General features: G+C 32.5%; 2 protein-coding genes across 2 annotated transcripts in view; both read left to right on the top strand.

Moving 5' to 3' along the window:
• The window catches only part of LOC120273912 (branched-chain-amino-acid aminotransferase-like protein 2), a 36,121-nt gene extending 25,003 nt beyond the window's left edge, over nucleotides 1–11,118 (top strand). Inside the window, exons 5-19 of the mRNA XM_039280658.1 lie at nucleotides 3,632–3,690; nucleotides 4,063–4,174; nucleotides 5,715–5,900; nucleotides 5,992–6,092; nucleotides 6,275–6,329; nucleotides 6,500–6,586; nucleotides 6,790–6,841; nucleotides 7,093–7,178; nucleotides 7,829–7,882; nucleotides 7,981–8,064; nucleotides 8,482–8,553; nucleotides 9,130–9,210; nucleotides 9,741–9,776; nucleotides 10,430–10,572; nucleotides 11,049–11,118. Coding sequence (XP_039136592.1) covers nucleotides 3,632–3,690; nucleotides 4,063–4,174; nucleotides 5,715–5,900; nucleotides 5,992–6,092; nucleotides 6,275–6,329; nucleotides 6,500–6,586; nucleotides 6,790–6,841; nucleotides 7,093–7,178; nucleotides 7,829–7,882; nucleotides 7,981–8,064; nucleotides 8,482–8,553; nucleotides 9,130–9,210; nucleotides 9,741–9,776; nucleotides 10,430–10,558 — 1,194 coding nt within the window. The 3' untranslated portion in view covers nucleotides 10,559–10,572; nucleotides 11,049–11,118. The remainder of the gene's footprint in view (nucleotides 1–3,631; nucleotides 3,691–4,062; nucleotides 4,175–5,714; nucleotides 5,901–5,991; nucleotides 6,093–6,274; nucleotides 6,330–6,499; nucleotides 6,587–6,789; nucleotides 6,842–7,092; nucleotides 7,179–7,828; nucleotides 7,883–7,980; nucleotides 8,065–8,481; nucleotides 8,554–9,129; nucleotides 9,211–9,740; nucleotides 9,777–10,429; nucleotides 10,573–11,048) is intronic.
• An 8,116-nt stretch (nucleotides 11,119–19,234) lies between these two features.
• LOC120272978 (probable protein phosphatase 2C 35) lies at nucleotides 19,235–24,062 on the top strand. Its single transcript, XM_039279623.1, has 4 exons — nucleotides 19,235–20,272; nucleotides 22,017–22,139; nucleotides 22,238–22,457; nucleotides 23,633–24,062. Exons 1-4 carry the CDS (start codon nucleotides 19,313–19,315, stop codon nucleotides 23,635–23,637), a joined length of 1,308 nt encoding a protein of 435 aa, XP_039135557.1. The 5' UTR covers nucleotides 19,235–19,312; the 3' UTR covers nucleotides 23,638–24,062.
• Nucleotides 24,063–24,833: the final 771 nt, after the last annotated feature.

Here is a 24,833-nt window from a genome sequence, read left to right as displayed (position 1 = left end):
ATTTTTGGTATAATTTGCAGTAATGTGCCCATAATTCTTGCAACTAAAACACTGATCCATACTTATATCTCTACAGTTGCTTTCCCATGAGCTGAAAAATGCCATGTGTGTTGCAGTAATTTTCTCCTGTTCAAGAGTGGTTTGTGGTAGACACTCTTCAAAAGCTGTTGGATATGGGCCAACCCAAGCCCATCTCATGTACACTCAAAACCTAACGTTGTGAACCCTATAGAAAACATTTAGTCTTATGTTGGGTAATCAGAAAACCTTTCACCACTTTGTATAGATTCTCTGCTTTGTTCACTGTGCAAAGTGTTTTTTTGAGAGTAATTATGCATGGTTTTACACCACATGCGCCTTCGCGCTTGACTGGTTGGGTGCCTCATTTTTAGTATTCTTGCTTTTATTATATTCTCTTTGCCATCTCAATAGTCATATTTAAGACAATTGATTACTTTTCAACGGATATTTTTTTGGCTCATTAGATGGCCTTCACTATATAAAGATTTATTCTATGATAAAACTCTCCCAATCTTAACAATCATCGAGAACCCTAGCACTATCTTTTTCTTTTTTATCTCCGTTCTCTTTCAAAGACTGAACCTTGGTTGACACTTGAGCTTTTCTCTTTGCCAAACGTGCTATGCAAAGAGTTCATCTTGCTTATAGGGTTAGAGTATCCTAGCCCATGGAGTAAAGTCGTTACAACTGCACGAAAGAGGCTAATTTAATTTTAGGATAGTGCTTAGCACGCCTAATCCTAGGCTAGATCTTTCCATAACTGTTTTCATTAAAATTAATCATGTTATTAACCTAATTCCCTACTATAATTGCAGAATATTTCCAACAACCTAACATTGAATTACTCTTTTGATTAATAGTATGCTTTTTGAATATTTGTGAACTTGACCGAAATACATATATTATTGTTGTTAAACTGTTATCTTCAAACTTACTAATTACATGCTCCAAACTGCAACTTCTATTTTGTATTATGATATATGATATATATTCTTAGTATTCAATATCAAACTACAACCTACATGTATTAGCTAATTGCTTAGCATCATTGTTTTCTATTTCCTGTATTATGCCTTTGCTACTTGATTGTTATGTGCTACTGCTGCATAAATTCTAAATTAATTTTGTTTACCTGCTTATACTTGTTGTTGTATGTCTTGTATTATTGCATTGTTGTTGTAATATGTCATACTAGTTGCCCCCTTCACCATTGATTAACACACTCTTCATATTATGTCAGGCACATAATCTAATATCTCTTCTAGGCTTGCAAAATTTGGCAGCAAGGTTAACTTTAGAAGGTGAAAAAACCAAACTGAGTTCTAGTTTTTCACCTGAGGACTGCATACTGCTCCCACTCAAATTTTCACATGCTGCCATAGAATTTTTAACATTATATCTTATTGACACTGTGATGAATACTTTGATTTTAAGACTACTAAGGATATTTGGTATGCCTTAGAGAAGGAGTATGGTCCTAAAAATGTAATTAGGATTAGCTGTCTTAGTATAGAATTTGAAAACAACAAAACATGGTAGATGGAGTTGATATGGGTGATCAAATCCATACTTTTCAGGATTACTTTAAGTGCTATAAAGATGTGTGGCACCATTTATAATCAAAGCCACGTTGTCTCTATTCTCTTGAACAAAATCCTATCATTTTAGTTTAGTTTTGCAAATGGTCTTCGGCATAAGAATGACTCCTTGGACCTTATGGAAGTCTACAACGCTATTAGATTGGAGGAGACAAACTAAATCTTTTCTAAGAGTGTGGATCCTCATGAGGGTCGAATTTATTTGCCTGAGCATAGTGATAGTCCTTAGAGTTCTCATTTTTCTCCTAGAGGTTATCTGTTTTTCCCAAAAGAGAAGTCCTTCAAGACCAAGGAAAAACCTTCCCATTCTCGTACTCATCCTTCTTAGTACGCTAAACCTTATGCCTCTAAATTATCTGACAAAAATCCAAAAGTTTGCTTTGTTTGTTGTAGGACCAACCATATCACTCGAGATTGGTTCTACAGGAAGACTAAACTAATCCAAAAAAAAAATTCAAGTTCACCCAAACCACAAATCAGTGTGCTTGAGATGGGTAATTGTTACTCACTTTAGGTCAGTTTCCTTAGTTCCTTCTATCAACTTAGTTTATCAAAACCTAGAGTGGTGGTTAGATTATAGTGCTAACACCCACATTTGTGTTGATCGTTTCTTGTTCTTCACTTTCTAAGTCTCACATGGAGGATGTGTGACCCTTGAAAATTGATCTGTAGCACACATGCTAGGGAGAGGATGCATCAACTTGAAGATGACATCTGGAAAATTTCTCACCTTGTTAGACATTCAACACGTAGCCAACATTCTAAAAAATCTAATTAGTGGTTCTCGTCTTATCCAAAGTGGTTATAACATTGTATTAGAAGCTAATTGTCTTGTAATCTCTAGGGGAAATCTATTTGTTGGAAAAGGTATTGTATCTAGTGGTCTTTTTAGAGTTAGTGTTTGTGAACCCTTTTATTTATCTCTCAATGAAAGTTCTAAATGTTCCTTTTCTTCATCTGTTGTATTGAATGTTGAATCTTGTGAAATCTGGTATGGAAGATTTGGTCATTTGAACTTTGGAACCATTAGAAGGTTAATGAATTTTGACTTGACTCTTAAATCCAAATTTGATCAAAGTTCTAAATGTCAAGTCTGTGTTCAAGCCTAACTACCCAAGAAATCTTTCCAAAACATCAACTGAAATTCTAATTTGCGAGAAGTAATTCATAGTGACATTTGTGATTCTAATAAAACTCCTACTAGATCTAGTAATCCATATATTGTTATACCAAAGCTGAAGCCGAATATCATTTAAGTAATTCATAGTGACATTTGTGATTCCAATAAAACTCCTACTAGGCTCTAATATCATGTTAATTCAATCTAAAACAAGTAAACAAGCTATTGAAGAAAGAATGTAATTTGAGAACTAAAAGAATCGTTCTTTTCATTTAAAATACAATTCAGGCACAACTCTTTTAAAATAAGAGTGGGATTAGGGTATTTTAAACTTAACCCAAAGGGCATTACTACCCTTATACTGAAAAATACAGTAATACTCTAACATATAGAAAATCAAAAATAGCTTTGAAATGATCCTATTAGAAGGGCTAAGGAAAGCCTGCAAACAATACCGTTAAACCCGGGAAGTGCCTAATAATAATCCCGTTTATTAACATGTATAAAATGTAACTGAAATCTTGACTTTCTGTCTTCTATTGGAACTATCATTGGTTATAATTACAGAATATTTATCTAATTAACTAGAGTATTTTTGAGATAAAAATGATAGAATTTTATTATATCAATAAATAAATTGCATTAGAGTGGGCAAACATAGGCATCTTCGACCATAGAACATTGAAAGTTATCTTTTAGTTTTTTGGTGATATAACATAATATTCAAGAACTCATTATCCAATCTTACCTGTAAGAAACATATTTTTATCAATTTAATCAACAGCTAGAGCTATGTGATCATTTTGTCCTACATTCATAATTTTTTTTTTCTTGAATTGTCACTTGTTGAAAATTTTGACTTCAATATGGATTTATTTGTTGCATTGTGCAGGCCGTGTTAAATGATTTATGTCATGATCTGGGCATTCCTTTCCAAAAATCAATGTTGAAGTATGGAAAACTTCTACTAAATAGCACTTCCTTACTTTATCTTTTTGAATTTCAAATGCTTAACTTCCTAGATTTTCTTTAGTCTTTTCCTTTACATGCTATAAGAGTAATTACAGTTTCATTACATATGTGTTACAAAATGTTGTAGAACTGTTGCTTTATAAATATCAAGCATGTTGAGTGTCAGATTGCAAATTGAATTCAAGCAGACCTAGGTTTGTTCAAGGGCCATCTTTATACAGGAATAATCTACACTAAGTTATGCACAAATAAAATAAATTTCTGATACGATTATTCGGTATTTTAAAGATTAAACAAGTTTTTTTTATGGCTTTGACAGTGATTCACCTACTTTACATATAATTTTTGTAGGTGGGAAGCTGGTCCAAAACCTGTAGATGGACTTTGGGCTCCTTGGTGGTACAAAGATGCACATAAATCTACTGGTTTCACAACATCACGGAGGACATACTCTATGGTATGGGTCTTGTTTTATTGTAATGTACTTGCTTTTTATATCATGAGCTAATGTTGTCACAAAATACTCTCTCCTATGGGAAACAAAAAATTAATCGAATGAGATTAACTTTGAACCTTAGCTAAGTTTAAAGAAAAAAAAATCTAATTTTGGAAGCATGGTCCTTCGAAAATTATCTGAGTTAGCTTGTGTTTCAGAAAGCCTCTCTCTACCTTATGATGTTAGTTTGAGTTTTAGAAAGCCGATTGAGATTGAAACTCCTAATATAATGTTCTTGAGCATAGGTAAAAATCTTTTCCTTATGCAAATGTGGTTTTTCTAAGTTCTGTGGTTATCCATCTTTATTTTCTACTTTTTTATTTTTGTTTATTTCTTTGTGTGATATAATTCTTTATCAATTAAATGTGGTTGCCACATTGCTCTTCACTAAATGAGTATCAGAGCTATGGTTTCTTTTCATTCAACGTTGAGAAATTATGTATTTGCAATTTAAAGTTATGCTCTTAATTGGAAATTACTTTGCAGACTACAATTGCTCTTTTTACAGTAAAAGTATGATACATGGTAGTAAAGACCCATTGCAATTTTGAACCCAAGTTTGAGGGTTAGAATTGATGTTTGAAGTCATATAAATAGTGTTCCTGTTTTTCCTAGGAGGGGAGTGTGAGTTTTGGAGAAATGGGAAAGATAAGACTCTCATTGTAATACTGCTTATTATGGTGAAAATCTTCTTCTCCTCTATGGGTTTTCCTAAAATTTTGGGGTTTTGGTGTCAATCTCTTTGTATCCCTCATGTTATGTTTGTTTCTTGTGATATCATTGCTTTCAATTGAGTTGAGTAGGATTATTACACTACTCAACAGAATTATTTAATAGTTGTTGTATCATTACATTCAATTTATGACTAGTGGATGCTAAATTTTGTTTGTTTTTTTTTTTTTTTGGCAAAATATTATCACAAATCCCTTTTGCTAAAAGAACAGATAGAGCATCCGAGAGTGGCACAAGCCATCGGTTATTGCATCCACCGCATGCCATCAATTGCCATGGCCTACTGATTGCATGCTCAAACTGCATCAAGTGATTTTCACTACAAATGCCTTGTTGCTTGTTCAATGCAGACTAAAAATATTATTCTTGGCTAATTGAACCAAAAAACTTAAGCCAATATGAGAGACCTAGGCTTATATATTTTGCTTTATATTTATCAACGTAAAAGATATGAGACTAGTAGTTAATCTAATACGCATTTGATGCATGTTGCAAAGAAACCAAGAGAATTAATTAACCAAACGATGATATCATGTTAGATGCAAACTAAACAAATTTTCAGAGTCCAATTCAACCCAAAAGCTTAAGTTAATACAACGAGAGAGCTAAGCTTATATATTCATTTTTGTATTTACCAACTTAAATAAGCGTGAGACTATTAGTTAATCCAACACTTCCGACCATCATTTTCTCTATTTTGAATACTGCACTTTGTTGTCTTCATCATGGCAATTAGGATTCTAACATTCCTTTTATCTTTGTGGACATACCTCAGCCGTTTTCTTCAGCACTTTATGACTTGCTAGAGCAAAGTTTGCCTTTCTATAACATGCTTAGACGTCACACGAGGCAAAAATCTTCTTTTAGCCCATCTTTACCTCTGCCTAGCTTCCTTATTCCTGCTAATGAGAAGCTGCTCGCTTGGGTTGGTGATGAGCTGTTACCTCATAACTGTGCAAAGGTATCAGAAATTAGTATAAAGTCACACAAATAAGTGCTGAATTTATTTTATTAATCTAACCATCTTATCATATGTACTATGTTCTCTCAAGGTTTCAATATTTGACTCAATTGTTCAAGGTGTTGATGTTGTGTGGGAAGTACTCTGTATCCATGACAGAAAGGTGTTCAAGCTTGAAGAGCATTTAGACAGGTCAGTAATTCCAAATTTCTGAACATACAACTTTTTATAAATTAATGTTGACCATTATAACATCATAATATCTAAATCTTTGATACTTAGTTATTTTGTCTAGTTTGGTATTCATTGAATCGAAATCTATACTCTGATTTAATAAGTGGTGAACATAATACTCATCCTTATTTTCATTTTAGAATTCTTTATTCAGCCAAAGCTTTAGCCTTCAACGATGTTCCAATTCGTGAAGAGGTGACTTTTTAAGATTCCATTTTTACGTTCTTAATTCTATAATATATTATGCCTCGTGGTGCATATGAACATTGATTTACATCTATACTTTGGATTCTTATGGTAATTCATTTTAAGAATTCATTGTTTTGTCATTTCTAAAATTGACTGAGGCATTTATTGAACTTCAGATTAAGGGAGCTATCTTCAAAACACTCATATCAAATGGCATGTTTGATAATGCTCACATCAGACTTACTTTAACTCGTGGGAAAAAGGTAGATTTGTAAAGTTTATTATTCATATGTTCATAATTTTCTTTTAGGTTTTTTGAGAGTCTTAACTAAGCTGATTTGGAAGCAACTATTGCTATAATTCAATGTTGCATCATAATAACAGTAAGCAACTGTTACTGTAATTCAATCTTGCATCATAATAGCTGTTTCCCTCTAGTGTTCTTATTGTGTATTCTCTTCTTCAGGTCACATCTGGAATGAGTGCAACCTTTAACCATAATGGATGCACACTAATTGGTAAATCTAAATACACAGTTTAATTTCTCGCTAATGACTTCGTCAAGCAATAGGTTTTTTAAGAAAAAAAAAATGGAAAAAGTTTGAGAATTTGAGAGGTTAAGAACATGTACTGAACTATAGACATTTTTTTTTGTGACTAATTTATATTCCTGAGATAATATGTAGATATTCTAGCCATGAAGTTCTTGAAATAATTCTCATTCTAATATATAAATTGACATTCTAACTACTTTCTTTATATATTCCAGTGCTTGCTGAGTGGAAACAACCAGTTTATGACAATTCAAGCGGTATAAAACTTGTTACTGTATCCACAAGTCGGAATTCATCCATTGTAAGATTCATGCTTATTTTCTTTATTATTAATATTGATCATCTCTTTTTCAATGAATGAGTTATCAAACTAGATTTCAATTCTTTCGACTCTTGTTAAAATTCTTAGTGCCTAATCTTCCATCTTAAGGTATGTATTGTGCTATGACAATATTGTGTCATGAAATAATGTAATAATATGTATAGGTTAATTTGCTGCATAATTCTCTTCTTTGATTGATATCTCATAAATGATATTCTACAAAAATTCAATATTCCTTTGTGATATTATTATTCATGCATCATAAAGTGTCTTTTGCTTTTGTTGATAGCCGCATGGGTTAATTGTTGACTTCATGTATTCATTGTGCTGTGATTAAAGTTTATGTTGTTGTTTGAAATTAAAATATAATTGTTTCTGACATTTCTACACACCAGACCACAATTGTTTCTTAAATGAAGATGCAATGTGAAGGAAAATAAGAATTTTCACTACCCTTAATTGGCTCAATGGTGAAATTTGCTTCACTGGTCACTTGTCATTAGCAACATCATATAATGATACATTTCCTTAATTGCACTCCTTTCAATTCAATTTTATCCATGTATCACTATGTATATCTTAACACATTCTGAACTTGAACAACTAAATTTCTTTTTGTCTTCTTCTAGTGCATAGATTCAATGATCCATCATAATAATCTCATCAACAATGAACTGGCAAAGGTTCTGTTGTTAATCCTTGACATACTCTTATACGTATAGCTTGTTAAATTTGATGGATTGATGTACTTGCTTAGAATTTTAACTTGTTGGACTTGCAGATAGAAGGAAAAGTTGCCAATGCAAGTGATGCAATTATATTGGACAAAGATGGCTTTGTGTCAGAGGCTAATGCTACAAACATGGTAAGGACATCACAAATCGTAATTATTAGAGTAATTGTTAGTCCCACATTGGATAATAATTTTGTAAATATGAATGCAAATATATAAGCCCAAGACTCTCATCCTATTGGCTTTAAGATTTTTGGTTGAATCAAACCCAAATTAGCATCGAACATAGTATTAAAGCATGATTTGTTTGGTTTGTTGGCGATGTAGCAGTTAAAATAGACTAGCATGTATTAAAAGTGGACATATTAGACTATAACTATGGATTTGAATATATAAGCATGTGTGTCTTGTCCTATTACCGTATGAAAGTTTGGTTATATTGGTTGATTTAGTTTGTTTGAACGTGGCTAATTAAAATAGTGCAGCATGTATCTAGGGCCATTGAATGAGTTTATACATCTGTTTTTGTTCTCATTTTTTGTTATGTAGTTCTTAGTGAAGAAAGGACAGGTATCAACTCCTCTTGCTGACTACCAACTTCCAGGCATCACTCGGGAAACTGTGAGTTCCATTGATATGCATTCTTCATATTAAGTAAATTATATCTACGACAGGGATCAAGCAAATCCTATTTTTTTCTCGATGTCCTTAAGAATTTTTTTTTATCACCATCCACCTACCCAAACAAGAAACTTGTGTTGTATTTTAGGATGTTTCGTCTTTTCTAAACTACAAGGTCATTCACATCAATGAAAAAAGTATCTATTGATTTTTCACTTATCCACTAAAATACTGCCTTTTGTTTATGTTGATTCACTCTTCACTAGTCTGAACTGCTATGCATTCTTTATGTTTAGTATAGTAACTAAATTAGCAATGGATGCAAGTTTGACAAATGAGAATAAGTGTTACTATTGGCGAATGAACCATCTTTCGTCATCCCAATCTATCTTATTTGATCGCTAACATGGCAAAAAACTCTAAATTCTCTAGAGAAGGCCATGAAATATCAAAATGATGATCTGACTTTTTTATCCATTTCACAAGTGTAGTAGCATGTTGAAAAGTAAATAATGTATTGAACTACTTTCAGGAACTCATTTGACTAGTATTACAAAATTTATTTTGAAATTGCAGGTGATGGAACTTGTTAGAAAAGATAATATTGTGTTACATGAGAGACGTATCAGTTCATCTGAGTTTCATGCTGCTGATGAGGTTTTTATATTCTTCAATGAAATAAAGTTTTTCCAAATTGGCATATCTTTATGTTTCCTTTTTTATTTTCCCCAATATGACATGTTAAGAATAATGACAAGCTCATTTGTTGGTCTTAATGTTTCTAACCAAATGCTCTTCTTCTGAATTTTTTATTGAAACTTGTATCACTACATGAAGGATTTGCAGTAAAAAAGAGGACTATTTTACTCTTGACTTAATGATAAAATCTTTATCACATCAATTTACCATTTTATCATTATGCTTCTCAGTGTTGTGAATTTGCTTTTCGAACTTGTATGCGATTAAGAATGCAATTTGTTATGGCTTGCATTTTCAATATTGTTTGCATTCTATGATTGATCTTTAAGTTGAGATCACTCAAGCATTTCATCTCTGTTGTACTTGTCCTTCACTTTAGCCATTACCTGAATTTTCAAAACTTCTTATTTCTATTCAATAAATTTTATTTCAAGTAACAAATAAACTCTATTAACTAATTTATCTTCTGTTAATATTTGCTATTGCAGGTGTTGATTACAGGAACAATGGGAGAACTCATACCAGTCAGTCCTTATTTTTCCTGTCCATAAAATTTGTTTGTTCTACAATTCTTTTTGAGAAAGGCAACAAGCGCCGGAACCCAGGGATGGACACGTGGGGGAGCAACGCTCACCACCGAACCGTGCCCTCCCTCACCTTGCGCGAGATGGGGATCGAACTCGGGGAGCCACGCTCGACACTCGAGGCGAACACCCTACGCAAGGGACCCGATGCCAATAGACCAAATGGTCGTTGGCTGTTCTACAATTCTTGTTACCAAGCATATAAAATTCATCATTAAATTTATACATTAATTTTCTACTCCCAAGACTATCCAATGCTTACAATTTCAATCCAAATGTTTGACACAAACAAGAGTGCATGGTCAAATCTAATCATATTCCTTTCCAAATCATCCTGACTGTTCTTATGAACATACCAATCAATTATTACAATGACAACTTGAATTCATTTTTTGTTAATACAATTGGAATCAACAAGATATGTTCTATTGGTTGTAATTCATTGTCAAAGTACATATTATAGCACTGTGACAACTCAGTCAACATTGTATCAAATGTCTTACAGATCATTAGTTATCGCATGAAAGTAGTATCTGAACTTTTTATCATTTTCTGCCGGAGAAGTGTACAATTAAGATTATGTTTTTCAACAGGTAGTTATGATTGATGGCCGCGTCATTGGAACCGGAGAAGTGGGTCCTGTCACTAAACAAATACAGAATGCCTACAAAGTTCTGATGACAAACTCAGGTGTGCCGATACCGAAGCATTTGGAAGCATAACTAGAAATAACCAGGTAAACTTTGTAAAAAATTTTCTTGTTGGTACAAACTTACACTCTCAATTACTTATCGTTGTATTTGCACTAGTCTGAAGATTTCATATGTGAAACTATCTTTAAAAAAACTCAATTTCAGCAACAAAATGAGATTTTGCTGATATCTTCACAGCTTGTATATTTATACAATGCGAAAATCGGAGATTATTGAATATCTGCTGAGATTGTGAGCATGTTTCAGTTAGACATTAATCATTTTCAATGTGTAAAGAGCTTTATATCATTTTGCATGACCTCCAACCAATTGCGCGGTCCGATATTGAGAATAGAGAATACGAAATTTGCTAAAGTTTTGACATTGTTACAATGGAAATAGTAACAGTTTGGTAAATAATTTAGAAATGAATGTGCACCATGGATTTCTGCATCTAGATTTTTTTTTTTTTGGGTAAAATGTATTGGTTTTTCTTAAATCATGAGTTGAAACTTTGCAGGATATGCATTTGGTTTTGGCGATCATTATGCGATTTCGATGGTGATGAACTTAATGATGAATGCAAGCTTTATTGGAGAGTCAATGAAATGTTAATGTTTGAACTTAAATTGCAAATAAGATTTTAATGTTTTCTTGTTGCATTTGTTATTCTGAAAAAATGTGTAATAAAATTTCCCTGCACTTCAAAATGGTGAATTTGATGTTGAAAGTTGAACTTTATCAAAAGGTCCAATTTTGACCTATATTTAGAAAGTCCCTATCTTTTGAAATATTACTTTTCAAGGACAAAATATATTTACAGGAACTATTAAAACGAAGGAAAGACAGAAAATTTTCAAAAAATAATTAGAAACAATTGAAGTAATTTTTAAAATTTTAATAATTAAAAATATGAAAATAATCGCATCAAAACCATGTGGCTCAATACTACATTTTTTTTTTATATTTATACGCCTCAACTAGTGTATTACCACTTGGTTATTGGAGTGTAAACATTGAAATAATTTAATTATAATTTAAAATATATTTTATTTTTATTTTAAAACAAAGAAAAATGAGTAATATATATATATATACCTTGTCTATCTAGAGATGGCCACGGGCCGTCAGGAAAACCGGCCCGGCCCGCCGGTTCAATGACCCGGCGGACCGGTTCATTGACCGGTAACCGGCCCGTACTGTAGATGGGCCGGTTACGGGTTGAGGTTTTCCCAACCCGTGACCAGCGGCCCGTCGGGTCAAAACCCGGTTCCAAACCGAGTTAATGTTATTGTTTGTTTTTCAATACCAAGTACATGTTGGTCATGGGATTTGAACCCATGATCTTAAACTTGGATAGCAAAAACCCAACCACTTGAGCTACAATTTGTTTCTAATATTTATTGGAAAAAATTATATATACATAGATGTAGGATATGGATCAAAATATTTTACATATATATTTAATTTATAAAAAATTAAGAAACCATATAATAAATTAAAAAATTATGCAAATCAATTAGTAAAATATCAAAGTATCAAACAATAAATTTTCATAAATATTTTTTTAAAAAATAATTATTTTGTTAATCTTCTTTTGGCTCATAAGCACCAAGTCCCTACATATGCACTCTTAAATTCTCTTAAATAGCGCACTCTTATTTGCCACATATATATTAGATTATTTTGTTTCAATTTATAAAATAAAAAAAATTACAAAAATTTGTTTTCAAATTATGTATATCAATTTATAAAAAGATATATTAGTAAAAAAAAATATCTTTAAATAATGGTTCACACCATATTATGTTGATTTGTAACTTTTTTTCAATGACAACATGATAAGCACAATAATAACCCTATTGTTAGAGACCAAAGTAAAATCTAGAGCCAACCCTAATTATAATAAATAAATAAGTTGATGATAACTTCAATTTAAAATAAGAATACTACTTGATATATATACATTTTGTTACACTTAAAAGAGTGTGCTAATAATTTAATTTGATAGATAAATAAATTAAAAATGTAGCATTTTTTATCTTTTTTAAAAATTATTTTGATATATTTTAAAATTTTTTAAGTTATTATAAATTATTTTAAATTTTTTGTTGTTTGGGATTAAATTTAAAAAATATTTTGCAACTTATTTATATTTATTTATATTTTACACTAGAAAAAGAAAAATTTGTAGGTCAATTGGTTAATGTTATTTTCCCATGTGAGAGGTCCTATGTTCAAACCCCATCCATGACAATTGGTTTTTGTTATTTACAAAAACCCGGCGGGTTCTGTGATAAGCCGGGCCGGGTCTAGTTCATTCACAGATTGAACCGGACCCGGTGGGCCTGCCGGGTCAACCCGGCCCGGCGGGTCTCCTCTGTAGCACGGGCCGGTTCCGGGTCCGGCTTCTAGTGAACCGGACCCGGCGGGGCCGGTTAACCGGCCCGTGCCCACCTCTATGTCTATCCGTAATATTTCAAAATTTAAAGCACTAGCATAACCCAATGGTAAAGCACTAGCATAGCCCAATGGAAAGAGGGGTGAGTAACTTGGGTCATTCAGTGAGTGAGTTAGCACAAATCCATAAGAATATACCAAAATACACAATATAAATCATCCAAATAATTCTTTAATAATAACACAAATAGTTTAGGACATAATCACCTACAACATAATCATTGATACAAAATAATGAACGATAATGTCAAAAAAACCTTTTACCCTAACTAGGGCTTTACAAATCAATTCCACAAAATACTGAACCCAAGATCCAATTTATAAAACAAGTTGAACATCAAACCAAGCTTTTATAATATGCAAATAGATAATAACAGTTCCACATATATGTGTGTATATATATATATATATATAGATAACAAACTATGTAATACGAGTTTCAAAATTCATAAAACACGATACTCACCGCCAAAACCACAAATTTAATATGACACTATAAAAAAGACTCAACATAGTCTAAGAACCTCTCTAAACCTTCATCGTGCTCTAGGCTAGGTTCAGAGCCGTCAAGATACTCATGTCCTTGACGTTGACCCATCGGTCCACCGTGTGGTGACCCCGGCTTCCTGATGAACATCCAGTCAGGGTTCTACTCTCCCGCCTAAACTGGACCAATAAGTCTGTCGGTCTTCCACGTCATCTCAACAGGTTGGCAGTGAAAACCGCCTACTGCAGTAGGATGCCACTAACCAAGGAATATAAACATACATCTCACAACGAGGAGTCCATAAGCAGGACAATAATCAATAATCAAAATTTTTGTCATTTCCCCAAGGAAATGATGAATGCAAAGCATAACCAAAGTTTTGCAAAGCCAAACAATTCACGACTTACAAAGCAAGTATCATACTAAAATTCTTTTCGTTGAACAATAACATTTTTCAAGTATGAAACATCAATAAATAAACTCATTTTAAGTCTAACAAAACCTCGATTTAAGTATAGAAGCTAATAAAACTTAGCTCAAACAATAAAATATAACTATAGGTATTCTCCTAGTAGAATTATACATAAACAATCTCACTCACAACTTAGATGATTTTACTTCCCCAAACACTAATTTTCTGCTAGTTCCTTGCCTCGAGCCAAAGCTTCACCTCCTTGCCAAAGCACACCAAAACACCACCAAGAATTAGCAAAATAAATCAAACAATGAAACCCTAAGTCTCTCTAACAAACAACCCTAAATCGATCATAGGGTTGGCTCAAAGCTAGGTCTAAAGGTCACCAATGAATTCCTAAGGGTTTAAGCTTCAATCAAATCCAAAGAAATCAAAGAAACAACTAAAGTTTATTGGTGCTACATTACTGTTATAGTCATATTGACCCTAACACAAAGGCTTTCTCTCGATTTACATTATCTAACCAAAAAATTTCTTTACAAACATTCACACAAATGAGTAATAATGACATTGACTTCAATTTGAGCTTATAACCAACCCAATCCATAGTGTATTTCTAGGTTTTTAAAAATTTTCAAAAACAAAGAAAAACGAGAGAAATGCAGAAGAAAAACCTTGGATCAAAGCCTTACTGAATTCATGAGTAAGAAAGGAAGAAGTTTGGTTTTTGATTTGCCGGTTATGGTTGCCTAAAAAAATTCTCTAGGGTTTAGGTGCTCGGCCGAAAGAAACAAAGAAAGGGAAAGAAGGAATTAATGAAGAATTCGTGTTGCTACAGTAACAACCTGCTAAGTTATGCTAAAAAACTATGGTGCTTGACTGACTATAGTTACTTAAAAAAAAAAAACTGGTTATAACAACTTCTGTACTTGTCTTTTGAGCACCTTTTACACAGAGGGGATGATCACCATTTGTCATGTGAATCTAATAAATCCATAATATTTTAAATCTAAAAATAAAAAAATAATCATCATTAATCAATTAAGTAGACTGTAAGATTAAGACTAATACTGCAGGATGGATAGCTTGTTACTTGGATTGCCTACGTGAATAAAGTTTTCGATGTTTTCAATATCCAGAAGTTTTGGACGGGCACGTTTGCATCCACACAAGACATGAAACCAAATAATTAAAAAATGTAAAAAGTTTTGGATTGGATGAGGCAATGCATGGCAGATTCCAGTGCTATCCAGCCACATAAATGCTACTTTAGGCATAATAAAAGGCACATGAATGAGAACTGAAAATAAAATAAAATAAAATGTGTAATAAAAATAATTATATTGGTCACCCTAGTCTCGTCTCAAGTTTGATTTGTAAAATTTTTATTATCTAAATTTAAAATATATCATATACAACAAAGTTACAAAAACTCCGGTGTCAAGTGAAAGAGTAGACTTACAATTCAATCTTTATATCATCGAGTGATGATGTATTTTTAACTATGCACATATCTCATTGTTAATGTTTGTTATATTTATCAGAAATAAAATTGTAAAAATGGGTAAAAAAAAATAGAAAGGACTTGGGGAAAATCATTAATAAAAAAAACCTATAGATCAGTTGAAAAATAGGGAGAACTCACATGCCACTTTGTAATTTTTCAAGAACAATAAAGTCATTTTGATTAACATTATTTTTCAAATGAATTTATATATTAAAACTCATATTCAAAAAAAAAAAAAAATTATGTGGATCACAACTAAACAGCACCAAACATGGAACTCATGCATAAAATAAACAATAAAATGAAGTTACAAAACATAGAGGCTGCTTTCCTCATATGGCAGTGGGTCACTTTCCATAAAATTTAAGGAAGTCATCCATATCAGTGCCCTACAAACTAGGGTCACTTTATCAATGGTAGGACACATGGAACCCTACAATAAGGACAACTACATCTCTATAAAATTCCACTTCCTGCCTTCTCACTTTGCACTCACAAACAAAGAGACCATAAACAACACTACTTTTAGCTCTGTCATTGGGCCCACTTTTCTCCTTTCAATTTTAATATTATAAAATATTATTTTTATTTTATATATATTTTTATAGTTTAATCATTATATGCACATAGATAGATCATCTTGTCATTATTTAATTTTTAAATTCAATACTATAATACAGTTAAATATATCTATATTATTGTTATGTATAGATTGAAAGAATGATAGTTTATGTATGATATCATTTAGTCCTGAAAATGGAATAATATGTTAATTTATTAATTGAATGATGCTTTGAATGAATACTATTAATGTAACAAATTTTTATATATTATATTTTAACTATGATGGATATCATTGACAGAGAATACATTGTGGTTGTTAATGTTTTTTTTTTTTTAGAATTTTTACATGAAGTGTAGCAATTGATGCAAATAATGTTGAAATATATTTGATAGTTTAACATTAAAGCATTATTATTTAAAATCATTTTATATACTAGATAATCTTATTGTTGAAAATATCTATGTTTAGAAATAGAAATTCTATAATAGTATAATTAATGTGATGTCTTCTCATAAATAATAATAATAATTATTATTATTATTACTCCACCTATCACTCAATATTCAAATATATCAAAATATTTTTTAAAATCATATCATATAAATGATTCATACATGCACCATATTAAGGCATAAAATGAAATACATACAGCAATAAGTAGTAGAAACCTGAGTCATTCAATTATTGAAAAAAAGTGTATCTTTTTATAAAGTAATCAGTACTTTACCCAGAATTATTTAGAGTTTGTTGCTCCTACGAAATCAATGTGCCAAAGACCAAAATAATAAAATTAAAAAATACAAATTTATTGTCATTATTTCATGTTGCTCCACCTATGGCCTAAATTTTTTTTTTCTAAATTATATCATATAACTATAAAAAAACTTAAAAAATAAAAAACAATTTTTATTTTGATGTCCTTGTCCCTTTAATTTTGGTGGAAACTTTTCATCATGAAGGCTAAACTTAATGAACAATTTTGGTTCAGTGCATTTGTAATGAACTATTCAACCATTCAACTATTCAACTATTCAAATGTTTCTCTCATAAGTCTAATCACTTGACTAATTGACATTGCAAAAATATTGAGTCCACCAAACAAGGACAAATCATATCACTAAAACATCAAAACACATAGAGATGAAGGTGCTATGCCAACAATATCTCATTATTATTTTTCATATACCTTCTTACCAAATAAAGCTTATTAAATCATTCAATTAAAATTTCATTTTCCTAGAAAAAAAAAATGAAAGGGTCATTTTTATAGTTCATTTATTTAGTTATTTTCTAATTAAAATAAAGAAACAACAATTAATTGTGGATAAATTTAATAAATTTATATGTTTACAAACAAATATATTTTTATTTCAAACTACAAATTTTATTGCAGTTGAGTTTTTTCTGTTTTTTTTAATGTTTGTTTAATTTATAATATATTATGTCATGCATCATCTTTAATAAAATCAGAATTTTTTTTTACTCCCTTCATTCTAAAATATAAGTTGTTTTTAAGAAATAATTTTAGTTGTAAAAAACAAATCATTGAATTAAAATTTAATTTTTATAGAAAAAAGAAAAGGGTCATTTATATAGTTTATTTATTTAGCCCTTTTATAATGAAAATAAAGAAACGACAATTAATGACATTACTACAATGGATAAATTTAAAAAATTCATATGTTAACAAATGATATATTTTTTAATGATGTAATTACTAAAATGATACTTCTACTTATGCATATCTTCCTTTTTAATCCTTCAACTTTAATTTAAATTTTTCATGCCCCTCTACTATTTTTATTGAAAAATCTTAGTTTAAATATAAACGGGTGTTTTTCCCATTATGGTGACCAACATAAATTAATTTATGCTAACGTAAATTTATTTATGTTTTAAAATATATTAAAAAATATATTTTTAATAAAAAAATATATTAAAATAATAATAACAGGTTTGAATCCTTTTGTTTGAAATTAAACCCATTCACCTAATTAACCCTCATCCTTGTTGAAGAAGATAAAACCTAGTTTACCCTCTCAATTCATCACCGATCACCATCGCTTTCATTCTAGTGAAAGTCTCTAATATGAGGTAGACCAATTACACATATTTATATTTACCTATTTTTTCATTATAAAAAATATTATTTAAAAAAAACAAAAATATGTATATTTTTTTTAAAAAAAAAAACAAGAAAAAGCATCATGGTGACCCACACTTCCATTCAAAAAGAGCAGACAAAAGTTACAAATTAAAACAGAGATTTCCAGAAACACCCTCATAAAGGACAAATTTCAAACAGACCCTCTATTAGTGTTACACATGGGTCTCCGTGCCCACCCTCCAAGTCCTACCCACCCCCTCCTCGTAAGTCTTAACGGGCCTCCTGAACCCGTAACCCGTTAATTCTTTTACCCGAATCCACTCCACCTTCTTCCGGATTCGGATCAACTTCCACCCTCCTCCGACCCGTTAATTTCTTCATCCATATCCGGCTCTGGTTCTCCTATCCGAATCCGATTCCGATATCTAACTCTTATAAACTGTTTGATTATTAAACTCCTCTCGGTTTATTTATTTATTTAGTTAGAGATTTTATTAAGTATTTATTTTTTTAAAAAAATATTATTTTAAAATTTTTATTAAATATTTTCTATAATTTTTATTAAATCATATTCAATTATATATTTTATTAAATCATATTTTAAATATAAAAATATAATTTTTTTTTATAAGTTTTAGATTACCAACTGACTTTAATTTATTTTTTTAATCCATGTAAATTAGTTAAACTTGACAAATATAAAAGATGGGAGGACTATTCAACCATACATTTTATTATTAAATTATATTTTAAATAAATATAATTAATATAATTTTTTAATAAATTTTTTAAATTACTAATTAATTTTAATTGATTTTTTTAATTAATAATTAAAATAGACAAATAAAAAGAATCGAAAAGAATAATTTGTTAATAATTCGATTTTCCGGTTACTCCAAAACCCAAATCAAACAAGTTTATCTTCTACCCGAATCCATTTGCAGCTCCCATTCAATCCAAACACTGTCCTTCCACATTCGGATCTCATTCCATTAATCAAACCCGAACCCGTTTATTCAAATCCAAGCAATTCTCTAGTTTCGGATTCAAGCCCACTACCAATCCAACCGAGCCCGTTACTGATTGGGTACGGGCTCCTCTTTCCAGCCCGAGAGCCCGAACCCGATATGTACTTCTCTCTCTCTCTCACGACAACCAGCGCCACCGCCACCATCTCGTCTCCATCGCCATTGCTCCATTTCTCGAGCTCTCAAACCCTAATCCTCTCCAATCGAGAGTAACCATGGGCTGCGTCCATGGCAAGTGCTGCTGCTGCCGCTTGTGTTGCTATACCTGTAATCCTTGCTGTTGCTCCGACTCTGGTTCCCAAGCCAACAACCACTGCTGTGTCGGCGATCAACGATCCCCCGATCATCTCCTACAACGCCCAACTCTCACCGGAGACTCCGTCGGCACGGCCCTGATCCCTTCCGCCGACCTTTGCCTCTATTACTCCACCCTCAGCCAGCGCGGTCACTACCCTGACTCTCCTGATCGTGAGAACCAGGACTGCTTCATCGTCCGCACCAACCTCCATGGCCGGGTAGACGCACACTTCTTCGCCGTCTTCGACGGCCATGGCCAGCTTGGCGCTCGCTGCGCCGCCTTTGTCAGGGACCGTCTCGTTGAGGCTTTGTCCGCTGATGGTTCCCTCTTTGACGACCCCGCCAGGGCCTACCAATCTGCGTTCCTTGCCACGAACTCGGAGCTCCATGAGAGCGAGATCGACGACTCGATGAGCGGCACCACGGCCATCGCCGTGCTGGTTTCGGGTGCCACCATGTGCGTCGCGAATGTGGGGGATTCGAGAGCGGTGGCTGGGGTTTGGAGGAATGGTTCAGTTGTGGCTGAGGATTTATCGCGTGATCAAACTCCATTTAGGAAGGATGAGTATGAGAGAGTGAGGAGGTGTGGAGCTAGGGTTTTGAGTGTGGATCAGGTGGAGGGGGTGAAGGACCCTGATGTGCAGAGCTGGGGGGATGAGGAGAACGATGATGGTGATCCCCCAAGGCTGTGGGTGCCCAATGGGATGTACCCAGGGACTGCATTCACTAGGAGCGTCGGGGATTCGACGGCAGAGAGCATTGGGGTTATTGCAGAGCCAGAAGTGTTGACATTGAAGATTTCGCCAGAACATCTCTTCTTTGTCGTCGCCAGTGATGGTGTGTTTGAGTTCCTATCAAGTCAGGCTGTGGTTGATATGGTAAGCCTTGCATTATTGATTCTTTGCTTATTTATTTAGCTAATTGATATATACTTCTATGAATGTTATTGAATGAGAGGATTTTGTGAATATTATTTGCTTGCATGCTTTTTTCAACCAGAATGTTTGTCGTTGTCATGTGTTATTATGTGATGTTTGATGCATGTTTCATGGAATATGTTCTCTGATACTTTACTTTTTACGGTTGAAACTCCGACAATCATTGCCCCTCTTCTTGGAAGTCTTGAGTTCTTCCTAGTAGAATTTGCTAGAAATTGTTCATTAATTCGTTCAAAATATTAAAAAAGAAACCTGTTAATTCATTTGTCCATTTTTCATGATGATGTAGTTAAATAGAATTTTTGTCTTCGTAGTTTTTATGGTAATGCGGCAAAAAAGATATTCATGTTCCTAGCTGTTACAATACTTCTGGCCCGATGTACACTCCTTTTAAGAAATGTAGTTGTCGTTCATGCATCCTAGGATACATGAGCTAGTTTGAAGACCGTATCAACTTGCTAATTTTATTTACAGCAGCTTGAATTATAATGACGATGACAATGATGATGATGACGTGTGCATTTACTTCTAGTTTGCATATGCAACATCATGTCTCTGATCATAGAGATTAAAATTTCTTTAGAACAGATGTTCGTATTAAAATGTACTGTAAAAATCGAGACTATGGTGAGTTTTTTCAATAACCTTGGGAATTTTATTCTAATATAGTGTGCTTGGCCAGTGGATATAGGTTCCTCAGTTTGATAGAAAATGACCAAGTACTAAACCTTAAAAAATAGGTATGGACTCACCAACTCAGAATATACTGAAGTTTAGACAATGCCAGTGGACTGGTGATTTAAAATATTAGACTCCATAAAATAGATTAGTTAATGCCCATGCAAGAAACCAAACCACATGAATGCCTTTTGACTTTGAACTTTGTGAGCCTCCTTTATTACCACCATTTAAGTGTGCACATTCTACTCAAACTAGAAAATGTTGAAGAAACCAAAACTATGGTTTATTTAAAGATTTAAAAATTGTAGGGCCATAAAACAAAGTTTCATAGACTAGAAGAATGGGATACTAGGAGAGTGAAATGGATCTTCAATGCACAAGGTTCCTTATGGCATAATAGAAAATTGTCTTCGAAGGTAAAAAGATTTGCCTTACCCTAAACTTCTTACACCAAAAGCAACAACTATTTCCTCACTAATGGTTACCACCAATTACATTCATACTGATGCTTAACAATTAAAATTTATAATTTTTGAGTTCTTTTGACCTCCTTTTGGGTAGTGTGCTTTTATCTTAATTTGATCTTTTTTTCCATTTTAATGTTAGTTTAACTATATAGGCTTGGATCTCAAACATCTTTTCACTCTAGCTGAACTCTGTAAGATTTTTTCAATGAGGGCTACGAACAATATTCAAAGGCTGTTTATGATCATGAACATGATCCCTTGTTAAAATATATGCCATAGTACATCAATTAACTTACCAAAAATTACTGGAGCTCATACTTTTGTAAATCAAAGATGTGAAGTAGAACTCACTCAGCACTTATATAGTTTTATATTTTATCTATCATCAGCAGCAATTATGGCTCTATCTCAACAGTTTTCTCATATTACTATATATTAAAGAAAAATCATACCAAACAGAACTGTTTGATGATAGCATTTAATTGTTTTATGATCATCTTTATGCTCTGCATGCCTCAAACTTGTTATCTTTTCAGGTTGCCAAGTTTATAGATCCCCGAGAGGCTTGTTCAGCTATTGCTGCAGAATCCCACAGGTTATGGTTAGAGCATGAAAATCGAACAGATGACATAACCATCATAGTTGTACACATCAAAGACGTGAGCAATTTGGTTCTAAGTTCACTTTTGTTGAGTATATATCATAGCTATATTTATACTTGGTTTGTGATCTGAATATTCTCCTTAAATTTCATCAGTCAGGTATCGGGACAATAGATGCAGCAAGTCAAACCACCAATAAATCTTCCATAGAAATTTCAGATAAAGGAAAAGATAAAACTGCTACCCAAGAATCAGATATTTGCCATCAAGAAAAAGGGAATTTACCCATAATGCAGTCTTGTCCCGTTGACTCTTCCACGGAACGAAGTCCTGCATGTGTTGCTCCTTCTCCAACACACTCTGTACTAAGAAATGGTAATTTTCTATTGCCATACTTTAGTGTTCTCATTTCTCAGAATAATCTATACCATGGTTCCTTAGTTAATCCAGCCAGATGTATGTTTGATTTGATATAGTTAGTTGCTATAACCTTTCTGCCTCTTCTAATTTTGTCTTTGATTTATTGAAGTCAGTTCATCTCATTACACCAGTGATACAGTACGTCTTTTGAAATTTAGTGAGTAGTAGTTGAAAGGCAAGTTGGTTACAATCACTGAGGTCTTGGGTGAATAATCCCAGTTCATGATAATTTAATTTAGTTTCAGAAGAGCATGATACTTTAAAATCATCACAAAAATGAGTATCTTATCACTGCTTGAAATTCACTTAGGTGAGAAAGCTTGCTCAAAAAAATCACTTGAATATTCTGCTTGATAATCATTACATGCATAGCGAGAGTTGATTATCAAGTCTCAAGAAGCTAAATATGGCTAAGAGCCTCGGATTCATCCTGATTTAGTGGTTGACTGTGTAATTCCTATGCTTATTGGTGTGTGTTTGGAAGTTTGTAAATGAAGGAGAAATTTCATTTGAGAAGAAGCAACTAGCTAGATAACTAAGATGATACTTTGGGAACAAGAAGTGAGCACACAAGGTGCAGGAAACAAATGAGTTAGGTCCCTGCATCATATGATCACCCAGCTTTTTTTCATAAACAAATCTATCTTCTAAGACTCAAGTATGTGGAATAAATTCTAGCAATCTATAGAATTCAGCAAATGAATTAGAAGCGAGTGGAAATAACCACCAAACAACCTAAAATCAGGACAAAGTTAAGATTTAGATAGAATTTATGTATATCTATTCCAGTGATGTGTTCCTCACACTTGAACCTTAGAAGTGTGTGGAAATAATCATCAAGCAATCATGAAACCAGGATAAAGTTCAGATTTAGAATCATAGATCGAAGGTATACCTTTTCTTCACTGATGTGTTCCTCGAACTCGAACCTTAGATATTCCTACACTAAAACACACCTGATATTATTAATCTACACTGTAGATTTAGTCATTAAGACTCAAAACTTTTCTAATCATTTTGCCATCCTTGGAAGTATGAGATGTTAGAATGTCATTCAGGGTATATATATATATATATATATAATATCATTTGGTGTGTCTCTAACTCATCTATTTCTTAATGGTTGTTAGGATGAATATGGTAATTGAAGATGCCTTTGCAACAACTGTGAGAGTTTAAAGACGACCTAATTCGGAATCCTTATGCTCTTTGTTATCTGTAATTCACTTGTAAATACCTTGTTGGATTCCAAATCTTCCGGGTGAGCTTTTACTGCCCAAAGTCATAAGGGAATGTGAAAAAGCATCATCGTCATTTGGTAAATCCACTTACATGGGCAGATTCCAACTTCTGAATCTTTTCTGAATCTCGGGGTTGTGACTGGCAATAAGGAGAACAAGTTCAAGTTCAAGTTCAAGTTCAAGGCACTATGAACAAACCATGTACTATTTTTCATGTTTTGCTGAATACTTTTGACCTGATATGTGTATAATTTGAGAAAATTTGTGCAGTACTGCATCTTTCTTCTGATGAAGTCTGAAATCTGAAGATGTTGATGTTGCTTTGCATTTGCTTTTCTGCCTGTGAATATGTAAAATAATAGCTCCCAAGAGTTTTTATTGTTAAGGAAGTGTTTTGAGTTGATGGGTTGGAGGGTTTTTAAATATATATTTTTTTAAAGAATGGTTTTTGTTATGTGTGGCAGCCTAGTATTTTTGGATGTAGGAAATAAGATGGGGGTTAGTGAAGGATGGTTTTTGTATTTTATTAAATGCAGGAATAAGATGGGGACAAGCAATAGATGCTTTCTTTGGGCTGCTTTTTTTTTTATTTAATTTGTTTAAAAAACTTTCATGTCTTTCTTTTCTTTTTCTCTAGTTGCTATTAATCCAATATATAAACATGAAACTGGGTTTTTGTCAAAATTAATAAAAATACAAAAAGACCAAAATCCTAAAAAAGGAAACCAATGTCAGTGCTTTTGGATTTTTCGTGTGATTAACTGTTCTCAAATTTCTTATAAAATTGAAGGTGTTTTTCTAGTTTTTTTAATATTTTTAAAGATTCAGAGAATAATCTCTCCATCCACGACACACATGGAAGGTACAAGCAAACAATGAAATCTGAATATTACTCTGATAAATTTTCAAAATTTTCTTGAACAAATAATTAAAAGCACTTAACCTCAACTCCATTCGGACAATAAAATGTTTGCACAACAAGAGTTACATCTCTAAACTAGTAATAATCTCAAACAATAAATCAAAGACAATCATAATAACCAATCTCATGTTCAAAATTCCAAATGAACAAAGCTGAAGTTGCAGATAT

Source organism: Dioscorea cayenensis, chromosome 12 (assembly GCF_009730915.1).
Source record: "Dioscorea cayenensis subsp. rotundata cultivar TDr96_F1 chromosome 12, TDr96_F1_v2_PseudoChromosome.rev07_lg8_w22 25.fasta, whole genome shotgun sequence".
Lineage (NCBI taxonomy): Eukaryota > Viridiplantae > Streptophyta > Magnoliopsida > Dioscoreales > Dioscoreaceae > Dioscorea > Dioscorea cayenensis.
The sequence above is the reverse complement of the archived record's forward strand: the minus strand, read 5'-3'. Positions and strand labels throughout refer to the sequence as shown.

What these genes read in the sequence shown, in the direction of transcription:
- LOC120272978 (XM_039279623.1), top strand. Translation starts at nt 19,313, where the DNA reads ATGGGCTGCGTCCATGGCAAGTGCTGCTGCTGCCGCTTGTGTTGCTAT. An exon ending in GTCAGGCTGTGGTTGATATG is followed by an intron (nt 20,273 to 22,016) that starts GTAAGCCTTGCA and finishes TTATCTTTTCAG; the next exon opens with GTTGCCAAGTTTATAGATCC. An exon ending in TAGTTGTACACATCAAAGAC is followed by an intron (nt 22,140 to 22,237) that starts GTGAGCAATTTG and finishes AAATTTCATCAG; the next exon opens with TCAGGTATCGGGACAATAGA.